The 13513-nt window shown below is 45.9% G+C and overlaps 1 protein-coding gene across 9 annotated transcripts in view; it reads right to left on the bottom strand.

Annotated features, from left to right (window-relative positions):
* The window catches only part of LOC133367020 (sodium channel protein type 4 subunit alpha-like), a 131551-nt gene that overhangs the window by 36624 nt on the left and 81414 nt on the right, over positions 1-13513 (bottom strand). For all 9 annotated transcript variants that reach the window (XR_009758499.1, XM_061590633.1, XM_061590638.1 and 6 more), the window contains one exon: positions 8455-8883. Coding sequence is in view for 8 of the 9 variants with exons in the window: in XM_061590633.1 (XP_061446617.1) it covers positions 8455-8883 (429 nt within the window). In the remaining variant the exon portion in view is untranslated. The remainder of the gene's footprint in view (positions 1-8454; positions 8884-13513) is intronic.

Genomic DNA, 13513 nt, shown 5'->3' with positions numbered 1-13513 from the left:
GACAGAAGACCTATATGGCGGCAGGTGTAGGGCAAGTGGGTGTGGCTTGGAACTGTACTTTGGCAAGAGTCTGAAATAGATCATTCACCCCCTTCATAGAGTTGCAAAGGAAATTACTGTTACACGCATTACAGTATGGGTTGGTGGGCCAGCTGAAAAAAGAGGAGAGGGCTCCTGCACCCTTACGAGCTAAGCTCCGTGAGGTATACCGGCTGAAATTCCTTCTTCTACACAACTATTAAAGGCGCAGGAGCCCTCTCCTCTTTTTAAAATTGCACCCCCCTTAGATGTAGGATAGACTATACTGCTTCATATGGTGGTGCCTACTGAAAGTGCCCACATATAATTTAGGCATCTGTCTAAAATATGCAAAGAGGCTATAGTATGAGGGACAGGGATGGGTGAGAATTTAGCTAAATTCAAACTTGGCACTGGATTTCCTTATAGTTTGCATGCTCACTATCTTTGTGGACTGGTCTTGTATGATATGAGCTTCTGCAGCTTTTTCTCGACTCTGGAATCTTTTGGGCGGGAAAACTGTTCTAAATATAATGATATTGAGAACAATATTATTAACAACGTCAACTTTGATCTAAAATACTGAAATGTGTTGAAATGTATGTTCCCTTTTAACTTCCGTCAAGTTAACATGAACACTGATTGTTTTATTCTTAACCTGCCATCTTTGCTGCCGCTTCTTTTTTAACTCGCAGGCAGCACAGCAGTCAGTTGTGTAAATGACTAACAGCGACTGCGTGGTCAGGGCAGCTCCACTTGCAAGGGGTCTCTCTCTCTCTCTCTCTCCCCCTCCCCTCCCCCCCTCCGCCTATTTCACTCCTCACCCTCACCTCGGACCCAGTTTCTCTCCCTCCCTCTCTTGCTCTCTCTCCTTCCCTCCTTTCAAATAAAACACCATCCAAGTGGGAATGGAGTGAAGGAGAGAGCAGGTTCAGTGGGACTTACTTTTGAGAAGGCATGGCTAGGATTTCATTGCAAACCCTCTAAGGCAAAGAGGCCTGCCAGTCCAGAATTCACTCTGATCCTTATTACTACTACTACTACTGCTGCTGCTGCTACTACTACACTTATCTCTCACCTTTCTAAGTCCCATGCAATCAATGGGGCTTCTTGCTTCTGAGTAGACGTGTAGAGGCATTGCACAACAGCAGCACAAGCATGCCTGCATGTGTTTACTCAGAGGTAAGTCGGAATGTAGTGAGGCTTACTCTGCCATAAATGTGCTTAGGATTGTGTCTGTAACAGTACAGCATGTTTACTCCAAGGCAAATTCCTCTGTACTCAATGGAACGTACTCCTAGATAAATGTGCATAGGATTGCAGCCTTAATGGTGCTTAGTTTGGGGCTGGGTTGTGCTCCTGATCCTCCCCAGTGTTTGATCACACAAACAGCATTCTAGGAGAGGGAGGAGTGGGGAGGATTTGAATCCAGGTCTTCCAGGTCCCAGACCAGCGCCAGAGGGTGGCCACATTGGGCCCTGGCCGAAGGCCCCTAGAGCTCAGAGGGGGCCCTGAAGGGCCCCTTCAGAGGGTGGAAGGGTGGCACTCCTGTTCCATGATCTACAGCAGCATCAGGCCCTACAATCTGACCCTGCTGCAGATTGTGGAGAGGAAGCTCCCAGGCACCCCCCCAATACAGACAGCATTGGCTTCAATAAGCCCACATGCATGCCTCACCTACCTCTCTCATTAGTGCAAATGCCGTGCGTGCTGTGCACACGTGCCTGCCATCACCGAAGATGGCAGTGGGGGCTTCCCTAAGGGGCTAACATCCCTGTCTGTATGCAAGGCATACACCATCTTGGGTGGTGGCAGGCATGTGTGCTATATTTGCATGTCATTCACATGACACAAGAGGTAGATGGAGCACATGGGTGAGCTTATTACTCGTGCCGCCTGTATGGGGGGTGGGCGGGCTATGGCACTGCAGGCCTAGAGCAGCCTGGGGCCCATGGGCCCAGTCATGCCTGGTGCTGGCCCTGCCCAGACCTACACTTTAACCAGTTTACCCTCTAACTCAGTGTTCTTCAACCTTGGGTCCCTAGATGTTGTTGAACTATGATGTTGTCCTTGCTGGGAGGAAGGGAGGGATATAAATAAAATAACAAATAAATAAATTAACTTCAACTCCCATCATCCACTGCCAGTTTAGCCAATCGTCAGAGATGATGGGAGTTGTAGTCCAGCAACATCTGGGGACCCAAATTTGAAGAACAATGCTCTAACTCAGCCAGCAGTGGTTCAGTTTTCAACTTGCAAAATTAAATCAAACAGATGAAAATAAATTCAACTACACAAGCCTCATTTAATTTCAAGGGGATATTTAGTTGACTGTCTTCGGACAGGCAGTAAGCAAGAGGCAAGAGACAGACTTGATGGGCAATAACCATCCTCATTTACATTTGAACACAAAAGCAAACAGACCATCTGTATAAAGAACATTAAGAACAACGTTACTTTCTGGGAGGAAAAAAACTGAAACAGTAAAAGCAGAAGATGGGAGGGAAAAATATATGAACAGAATCGCCTGCCAGTTCAACGGAATGTGATCAAACAGGGACCAACAAGCGGTCCCCATCCCTAATGTGAGAGTTAAGGTTGATATGAGTAACAAGCCACCCAGGATTTTAGACACTGACAGCACAATCCCATGCATATTTTCTCAGAAGCAAGTCCTGCTCATGTTTATTGTACTTTGTTGTTTTAGTTGTTTGTTGTTACATTTTCTAAAAATCTCAATAAAACACTATTCACAAAAAAGAAGTAAGTCCTGCTAAAGACTAGTTTTTAAGTAAGTGTGCATGGGCTTGCTTCCTGAACATTACTGCAGCAGAGTTTCCTTTCAGGCTGTGGCACACATTTTGTTTTCAGAATGGGCTCCTGGTGGAGGATCCCTCAAGCATCCTGGCCCCAAGCAATTTGGGCCCTTGAAAATGATGAAGGAAAAATGGATTTCTTTCCCTATAATATTCACACACAACAGGCATTAAAAGCAGGCTAGGGTTGCCAGATCGGAACCATCCAAAAACCTGAGAAAATGGGGGCGGGCCCTAGTGATGTCACGGGGCGGGCCCTAGTGATGTCACTGGGCGGGCCCTAGTGATGTCATGGGGCGGGCCCTAGTGATGTCACGGGGCGGGCCCTAGTGACGTCATGAAGCATGATACATTGTATCAACCACGCTTGCATGCAGCATACCATTCAAAAAAAAATTTCTGATTGGAAATTAAAATAGAAATCTTACCTAAAAGAGGTCCAGCTGAAGTGACAAGGTCATTCCTTCTCACCATCTTAGGGAGTATGGATGGAAAATGGAAATGGAATGCCTTCAAGTTGATCCCAACTTTTGGTGACCCTATGAATAGGGTTTTCATGGTAAGAGGTATTCAGAGGTGGTTTACCATTGCCTTCCTCTGACTTTGGACACATATACTTTGGACACATAATGAGAAGACATGATTCATTAGAAAAGACAATAATACTGGGGAAAACAGAAGGGAGTAGAAAAAGAGGAAGACCAAACAAGAGATGGATTGATTCCATAAAGGAAGCCACAGACCTGAACTTGCAAGATCTGAACAGGGTGGTTTATGACAGATGCTATTGGGGTCGCTGATTCATAGGGTCACCATAAGTTGAAATTGACTTGAAGGCACATTAACAACAACAACTGAATTAAAGATACAAAAAAGGAAAGTGGAAGGTGTTTTATTTTATTTTTTACAGCCTGGAGAAGTGGTAAGAGGTAAAGTCAGGAATGAATGCATTTTTTTAATGAACAAGATAGCATGTTGAACTATCTTGTAAAAATGAACTAAGAGTGCTTGCAGCAGCTATGCTAATGCAGAATGAGCCAGTTGTTATCTGCATGGTGCTATGAAGTCAGTTGTATGTTAACTGTATGCTCATGCAACAGATAGTATAGCACAGTGGGGAGGAGAGCCTGGCTGGGAGTCCAGAGTCTATGAGTTTAAATCCCCGCTCGTGTCTCCTGGATGTCAAGGGCCAGCTAAAGATCACCCCCACAGTGAGTGGCTCAGGGATTATGTGCCCTGCCACCTGTGGGCAAGGTGCATAGTCGCAAGGAGCCGTTTCCCCCAGCTGGCAGTTGCGGACAAGGAAGGGACTGGCTTGTGCAGCTGTGGCAAGCTGAGCAGGCCCTAGCCAGGTGGGGAGTACTAGCCTTAGATGGTAAACCGCCTCTGAATACCGCTTACCATGAAATCCCTATTCATAGGGTAGCCATAAGTCAGAATCGACTTGAAGGCAGTCCATTTCCATTTCCATGCATATAATTAAACAGATGCAGTCAAGTTTTTGGACTTTATTGTGATTGCTGGCCAAGCAGGATAGGGCTCATGGGAGTTTTAGTACAATATCTGGAGGATGCTACTTTGGCTGCCTTTGGGATAATAGATGGCAGCCTTAAGTCTGAAATGGTGTTTGGAATTCTGTAGAGACCAGCCAGTACACATTATGTCATAAGGCCAATTCTTAACCATTTGGCTGTGGCAGTTACCTGAAATTGCTCTTTCGTGGGCTCTCACAAACACCACCAAGCTTTTCTTTTAAAACAGACCAGCTTGTTTAAGTACATACAAAGAATAAAAAAGGAAGTCAACTGACAAGAACAAGACACTTTTTTTCTAAGCAAAATTGATCAAAGAAAAAAAGTATGCTTGTGTGTGTGCCTGTGCGTTTGTGTGTAACACACACACACACACACACACTTACATGTAGCATAGAATCACAGAGCTAGAAGGGGCCTTTTAGTCCTTCTAGTCTAAGCCCCTGCTGGAAGTCCAAAATCCAGAACAAGATCAGGTCTGTTCGCTTAAATTGCCACATTAGAGACTTAATGAGACAACACGAGTCAGTTTAATGGGAACTTTCCCACAACAGGGTGACCATATGCTTAGATCTGATAGACCTCAAGCAGCTGACAATTTAGGGCAGACTTCCCCAGCTTGGTGCCCTCCAGATGTTAGCTGGTGGCAGCTATATGCCCAAAGATATCTGGAAGGCACCAGGTTGGGGAAGGCTGCTTTGGGGAGATGGGAAATGTGCAGAAAAATGGAACAATGGCACACATTCCTATTTGTTGTCATTTCAATCTCACTCCCACATCCTGTCAAGAAAAGACAATTACATGATGATTCTGTCCGTTTCCAGCAGTGCAATTATCCAGAGGAAATAGTAAGAAACTGAGGATTAGGGCCAAACTCTCTCTTTCTCTCTCCAGCCTCTCTCTCTTTCTCTCTCTCCAGCATCTCTCTCTTTCTCCAGCATCGCTCTTTCTCTCTCTCTCTCTCTCCAGCATCTCTCTCTCTCTCAGCATCTCTCTCTTTCTCCAGCATCTCTCTCTTTCTCCAGCATCTCTCTCTTTCTCTCTCTCTCTCTCTCTCTCTCTCCAGCATCTCTCTCTTTCTCTCTCTCTCTTTCTCTCTCTCTTTCTCCAGCATCGCTCTCTTTCTCTCTCTCTCTCTCTCCAGCATCTCTCTCTTTCTCTCTCTCTCAGCATCTCTCTCTTTCTCCAGCATCTCTCTCTTTCTCCAGCATTGCTCTCTTTCTCTCTCTCTCTCTCTCTCCAGCATCTCTCTCTTTCTCTCTCTCTCTCAGCATCTCTCTCTTTCTCCAGCATCGCTCTCTTTCTCTCTCTCTCTCTCTCTCTCAGCATCTCTCTCTTTCTCTCTCTCCAGCATCTCTCTCTTTCTCCAGCCTCTCTCTCTTTCTCTCTCTCCAGCATCTCTCTCTCTCTCTCTCTCTCTCTCTCTCTCTCAGCATCTCTCTTTCTCCAGCATCGCTCTCTTTCTCTCTCTCTCTCTCTCCAGCATCTCTCTCTTTCTCTCTCTCTCAGCATCTCTCTCTTTCTCCAGCATCTCTCTCTTTCTCCAGCATCGCTCTCTTTCTCTCTCTCTCTCTCTCCAGCATCTCTCTCTTTCTCTCTCTCTCTCAGCATCTCTCTCTTTCTCCAGCATCGCTCTCTTTCTCTCTCTCTCTCTCTCTCTCCAGCATCTCTCTCTCTCTCTCTCTCAGCATCTCTCTCTTTCTCCAGCATCTCTCTCTTTCTCTCTCTCCGGCATCTCTCTCTTTCTCCAGCCTCTCTCTCTTTCTCTCTCTCCAGCATCTCTCTCTTTCTCCAGCCTCTCTCTCTTTATCTCTCTTTCTCCAGCATCTCTCTCTTTCTCCAGCCTCTCTCTCTTTCTCTCCCTCTCTCCAGCCTGCTACCCACAGCAGCAGTGGACGCCGGACGGGGCCAGCTCCTTCTTAGCCCCGAGGACGCCCAGCCGCTTCACCCCTCGTGCTGTGGGCGCCGCTGAGCGGCAGCGGCCGCGATGCGCTCCCCAGCCAGAGACACTCCGGCCGCCGCCGCCGCCACTGCCGAGCTCCATCGCGACCACTCCCGCCCAGCGGCGCCCACAGCAGGAGGGAGAATGACAGCGCCGCGCTCGCCTGACTGGCCTTTTAAGCAGCGCCTGCCTCGCGTACCCAGGGCCAGCCCCTCGTTGCCGCTCCCGCCCGCCCCTGTCCAAGACAGGCTGCTGCCTGGGAAGACAGAGCCCGGCCCCGGCGGCACCAGCTCTCCCTGCCTCAATGACAAAGGGCAGGAAGGCGGCCAATGAAAAGCCGGAGATCATCCAGTTTAAGCAAAGTATTGCCGGAGGCCGGAGACGGCCCCTTTTTCCCTGAAACTCCGGCCAAAAACCGGAGACCTGGCAACCCTAAAGCAGGCCTGTGTGTAGGGAAAGCAGGAAAATGGCCAAGTTCACCTTGCTGTAAACTCCTGAGCTCTTTCTGTGCCAAGATTGGCTAATGCATGACCAGCAGATCATTAATTTGGTATTGTTTTAAGCAAAATGCGTACAATCTTTTGATTAATATACTTTTTACTATTTGATCTTGGAAAAGACGTTTCTGGTCTCGTATGCTGCAGAGCAATGGCCTCAGCTAAGGGAAGTCTTCATAACAGAATCAAGGTAGAAAGGAGATAAAATTTGAGCTTGATACTGATTTTTTACAGTAGCATGATGTGTATAATTTTACTTCATAAATGTAATTAAGTGTGTTCTCGAGGTGAGAGGTATTCTGAGGTGGACTGCCTTCTTCATCCCTCTGTGTTTGATGGAGAGTGGCTGACTCAGAATTACCCCTCTTCTTTACTGCGTTCCCTAATCACTCTTTATATGGTGTGGCTTTCAGCTATAATATGGTGATTTAAAATTATTCTTTCTCTATAGCAGTGTAATTATAAGTGGAATTTCATATAGAACTTCCAGTCACTCTAAGGAGAACCAAACTTGGCCTTGCATCATGGTATCACTTAAAAGAACAGGTCGTAACATGTTCCTGGCCAGCTGATCAGGAGCCATGATATAATGGAATGTACATATTGGTTTCAAAACGGCCTAAAATCATTAGTAACGTATGGCAACAGAATAGTGGTAATATCAGTCAAGGGGACAGATTGACATCAATCTGGGAAGACAAGACAATAGGATGGGAGGTATCTGTAAAATTATGAATATACATGAATTCATTTTAATAAAGTTATCTGGTTGGTTGGAAATATTGCAAGAGGGAAGAACTGTTACGTTATGTGGGGAAGAACTTGGGGGATTGGTTAATTACTGTCACATGCTGTAATTGTATGGTATAAAAGATCTGTGCACGAAGTGCCTCAGTGCAGTCCTCTCCAGACTTTCTGGGAGACTGACCCTGCATATGCTTGTAAGAATAAAGGCCTACCTTTTCGCTTTAAGCCTGTGTCATTGATTACTTAAAGGATCTCCAGCAACGATCCCACAGGAGAAAATAAAAAAATTCTCCATCACTCCCCAGCAAGTGAAATAAGCTTTTTCTGACCAATTTGAAATGGCACATTTGAGTTTCCTTTCCCATCTACATTGGCTTTCATTTTCATTTTCTCTCTTGCACACTGACACTGTCATTCACACCAATCTGCAAATATAAAGAGAAGGCAAGCATACATATTGTAGGAGCAAAGGGGTCATGTACAAATGTATCATTTCTAGATGGGCTCCACAGTAAATAAAATATCAGACAGAATGGGCCAGTGAGAGTTAGGGGCTTTTCCATAGTAATTTGTCTGCCCAGGAATTTTTCACTTCTGCCATGAACCCTGGAACATTTGAAGAAGATTGTGGCATACACTTTAGGAAGGATGCATACTTTATACTGGGCAGTAGGCCTTTTGTGCCTCTTCGTTACTCACATGAATGAGTGTGCTCCGATAACCCTCTCCAGTGCACATTGCAAAGGCAGATTGGTAACAACGTCTTTTTGTCCACCAAGCTTCTCATCAAAGAATCCCTAATACACTTCAAATAAACCATGTTCCTAAGACTATAGTTTGAAAATCCCTAAAACAGACTAGCTTCAGGTCTATCTCTGTCCTACTCGGGAGCTAAGACTCACCTTGGTGTCTTCAGCAGTCTCTTCTCCTGTATCAGTTTCATCATAAAGGTCAGACTCCTCAGAGGCTATCGGGACATGTATGGTCAGGTTGGGATTGTTAATGAAGTTCATTTGGTCCAATTCATCAATGAATGGCTCTTTTTTGGCTATCCCATCCATGTATTCCAATTTGAAGTCCTGGCCTGTGTCAAAGTGGTTGAGAACAAAGTTCTCCTTCTTGCTGTCATCCTGCTCTTCAGCTGGTGGCTCTGTCTTCGCTTTCCATTCTCTATGAAGCAGCATGCTGACTTGTTCCTTTACAAAGTCAATCCCTCGTGTGATTCTGCCAATTGCAATCTGCAAATTGTTCATCTCGCCATCATCATCAGGTGCTGCTAGACTGTCGGCACTGAAGGAGCTTAGCAGCAAAGCTAAGAACAGGTTGAGAACCTGCAGGGGACAAAAGCAGATACAAGGTCAACATTCAGCAAGATGCTGTCAGCATCTTAGCCTTCTTCATTACACGAGTATGACACTTGTGTGGAATATATACAGACTGCTCCTTAGACGTTTCTTAGACACATCCTATCTGTTATTCACTATTACACCAATACCAAATTATCTGCTTGCTCAGAATCGTGGAGCACTCACAGGACTGATAAAAGGTGTTGATATAAAAAAAATTTTGGTCCAGATGAGGCACCACAAAAGAAAAGAAAACGAAAAATCCATGCCCGTCCCACAACTTACTCCTTTGTCCACACAGGCCTATAGTGTCTACAAGATAGACTTTAATTGGAGCCAGATCTCACAAGGACATAATTTTTGAAACAATCTTTCCTTCCAAAATGTTCAGAATGGTTTAGGCATGCAGATCAGATGCACATAATTTGAGGGGTGGAACTGCTACGGAAGCTCACTCATCACATTTCATTAATTGAATGATTCTCCTATCTGGAACTGAAAATACATTTTGCCTATTTGTGGCAGAAGCTGCTAGCATCCCTAACATCATGAACTCATCTCCATTCCCCCCACAAGGCACAGCCCAGAGTAGTTTTTCAAATTTTAAAACATTTATTCTATTGGGTTTTCCTCCCTAGCAACTGGCTAAGAAACAGGGAGTAGGGCTCCAAAACGCCCTCTCCCCCTGAACAGAACTCAGACGGCACCGTGGTTTACTCCACGGTTGCGAACTCTGAGGCGGGAGGTGAGACAGCTAGAGCGCCGGTGGCGAAAGTCTCGCTCTGAGGACGATCAAACACTGGTTAGAGCCGCTGCTGCAGCCTATCATGTGGCAATAAGGGCAACAAAAAAGGATTTCTATGCTGCCTCTATTGCATCTGCAGAGTGCTGTCCCAGAAGACTGTTCCAAGCGGTCCGGAGCCTGGTCAGTCCAGTTGCTCCGGTACTGCTGGAACATGATAAGGTCTCCTGTGATGAGTTTGCTAAACACTTTGCGGATAAAATCGATCGTATTAAAAGCGATATTCCGTACACTGTGGATACAGGAAGTGAGCCAGAGGTGATCAGTGTTGCTTCGGTGGCGTGGGATCGGTTTCAGCTTCTTCCCTCTGAGGAAGTGGACAAGGTGCTTTCAACTTTAAAGCCGACCACCTGCCTACTTGATCCTTGCCCTTCGTGGCTCATCATGAGCTGCAAAGATAGACTGGGAGAGAGAATCAAGCTGATGGTAAATGCATCGCTTGAAGAGGGAGTAATGCCATCAGTGCTCAAGGAGGCGATAATAAAACCAATCTTAAAAAAGCCCTCCTTGAACCCTCAAGATCTGAACAACTTTCGCCCAGTCTCAAATGTGACATTCTTAGGCAAGGCAGTTGAGCGGGTGGTGGCTAAACAGCTGCAAGCACACTTGGAAAAAACGGATTATCTAGATCCATTTCAATCGGGCTTCAGACCAGGACATGGGACTGAAACAGCCTTGGGCGCCTTGGTAGATGATATGAGAAGGGCGTGGGATAGAGGCGAATGCACCTTCCTTGTCCTTCTCGATCTCTCAGCGGCTTTCGATACCGTTGACCATGGTATCCTCTTGGACCGCCTGCAGAGGTTAGGTATTGGGGGCACTGTATTGCAGTGGTTCCATTCCTTCCTCTCTGGGAGGTACCAAAGAGTAGCACTGGAGGAGGAGGTCTCAGATCCCTGGCCCCTCATTTGTGGGGTACCACAGGGGTCTATCCTTTCTCCAATGCTTTTTAACATCTATATAAAGCCGCTGGGAGCAATCATCAGGAGATTTGGGCTGCAGTGTCATCAGTATGCGGATGACACACAGCTCTATCTCTCATTTAAATCTTCACCAAGGTTAGCTGTGGAAACCCTGTCCAAATGTCTGGAGTCGGTGAGTGGCTGGATGGGAAGGAATAAGCTGAAGCTGAATCCTGACAAAACAGAGGTGCTGTTTGTGGGAGACAAAGGAAGGTTGGGAGATATAGACCTGGTGCTTAATGGGGTACGACTGCCCCTGAAAGACCAGGTCCGTAGCCTGGGGGTCATTCTTGACTCCCAGCTGTCCATGGAGGCTCAAGTTTCAGCTGTGAGTCGGGCAGCTCTGTATCAACTCCATCTGATACGGAGGCTACGCCCCTACCTTCCCAATCATCTGCTCCCACCGGTGGTACATGCCCTGATCACCACTCGCCTAGACTACTGTAATGCGCTCTATGTGGGGTTACCCCTGAAAATGGTTCAGAAGTTACAGCTGGTACAAAATGCAGCGGCGCGTCTGATTACAGGCGGCCGCCGTAGAGATCACATCACTCCTGTGTTGAAGGAGTTGCATTGGTTACCGGTTGTGTACCAAGCCCAATTCAAGGTGTTGGTCTTAACCTTTAAAACCCTATACGGTTGTGGCCCAGCTTATTTGAAGGAGCGCCTCCAGCATCGACAGGGATGCCGCTCAACAAGATCAGCCTCAGAAGACCTTCTCCGGATCCCACCTGTCAAAACAGCTAGACTGGTGAGGACTCGAGAGAGGGCCTTCTCAATTGTGGCCCCCACGCTATGGAACTCTCTCCCAAATGATCTACGCCATGCCCCGTCTATAATGAACTTCCGCCGGACCCTGAAGACCTGGTTTTTTAGGCAGGCTTTTGGAATGGGCTAGTTTTACTGTGTTTTTACATTTTTAACTGTTTTATATACTGTTTTATCGTGTACGTCGCCCAGAGTGGCTGGCTATCCAGCCAGATGGGCAAATAATAAATCTCTAAATAAATAAATAAATAAATAAATAAATAAATAAATAAATAAATAAATAAATAAATGGACAATTCTCTCAGTGGAGGGATATAGAAAGTGGAGTTCCCCAAGGATCAGTATTGGGACCTGTGCTTTTTAACTGATTCATAGATGATCTAGAATTAGGAGTGAGCAGGGTGGTAGCCATGTTTTATGAGGATACCAAATTGTTTAGGGTGGTTAACAGAAAGGGATTACAAGGAGCTCCAAAAAGGATATCTCCAAGGGGTCATTTACATGGGAGCATTTATTTGTAGGAAATACACTTCTTTTACTTTTGCTTTTCATTTGCATCATCCGCAGTTCCTGCTTAATGTTAGCTGCCAATTGCTTTTTTGCATTCACACAAGCAGGCATTCCTCTGGGGAGGATTACTCTCACTTTTTTCTTGTGGCCTGCCCTCTAATGTATAATTATACATAAATGTATAATTACATTTCCACTCCCTCTGGTTTCTAGGTGACCGAGCATGCTCAGTCTGTTCTACCAGATGCAGTAGTCTCCTTTTTTAAAAAAACCCAGAAGGCAAATAGCTGTGTTTTCCCTGGCAGGATACAGCTGAAATACAAATCTTTGTTTGAGCAGTGTTATGCTTTTGTGCACAATTTAGAGGAAAAAGAAAATAAAGGCACCATTTGCAGGAACATAAAAAAGGCCAGCAAAATGGAGGAGAGCAAGCAGAAGTTGCTTGTCACGCTATAGGAAATAAAATGAACAAAGGGAGAAGGAGATAATGGGTGTGCAGAGGGGAATGATTGACACACCCACCTAAAAGCATCGAAGCAAAGCATCTGCAAGCACTAGAGAGAGGGAGTGAAGACATTTTTTTCTTCCCTTTTCGAATTCTCAGTGGAGTGCGTTAGTACGGATTTACAGGGGGAAAACTGCATGATAGCTTCTGTTTGCTGGTAACGTCTAGTGAACCATGCAAATTTAAAAGAGATGTGAGTAGCACCAAACACACAGTAAACCACCATGTAGATGAGCCCCAAAGTGAGTAAATAGGCAGTAAAACAGCAAATGCACTTCAATGCAAGCAAATGTATAGTGATGCACAGGGTCCTGGTTCAGCCCAAAGCAAAGGCCCCTCCTGCTTGATCCCATACCCCTCTCCTTGTAGGTACTTGTGGGATTGACATGTACAGTAACATCAGCAAGAAAGCAGAATGTGCTTGCTGTGAAAAGCCAGCCTCCTGCCCACTCACAGCTGTTAGTGTTTGTGCCTCTCCCTGCCAAGAGCACATTTGAGAAGGGACTTTGCTGATATTCAAGGTCATCATGGCTATTTGCACATGGTTCATGCCTCATGACTTAACTAGGATCTTTATATAAACCCCTTCAGTTTCCCCGCAGCTCTTGGATGCTTCTCTTAAGCGCCAATTACAGCAAAGAGCGGTGGCTTGCCACTCATAACCATAAAGGTTGCTCAAGTCAGTTACTTTCTCCACTCAGTGACTTCCGCTCTTTTTCTCATAATAACCTGCAACGGATATGCCAGAAGTAACATTCTGGTGGGAGGAGGGGGGGAAGGAGAGCCAGCTTAGGGGACTCCAAAACATGGTGTGCAGAGGCCAGACCACAAAATTCTAAAAATGAATAGTCCTTAGGCTGGGATGGAGGATGGCAAGAGGGAAGAACTGAAGACAGACTGGAAGCCATATGAACCTAGAAACCCAGTGGTGATTATTTAGTGATGCTGAAGAGGCATTCTGCACATGCTCAGAGGCACCTTATCATTACACAGGGAACATGCTCATCAGCTTGACAGGATAATATCAGGGAAGCTGAACTACAGCTGGTGAGGAAGCCTCCTCCTTGT

The sequence above is a fragment of the Rhineura floridana genome, chromosome 11 (assembly GCF_030035675.1).
Source record: "Rhineura floridana isolate rRhiFlo1 chromosome 11, rRhiFlo1.hap2, whole genome shotgun sequence".
NCBI lineage: Eukaryota > Metazoa > Chordata > Lepidosauria > Squamata > Rhineuridae > Rhineura > Rhineura floridana.
This window is presented reverse-complemented; position numbering and strand designations above follow the sequence as displayed.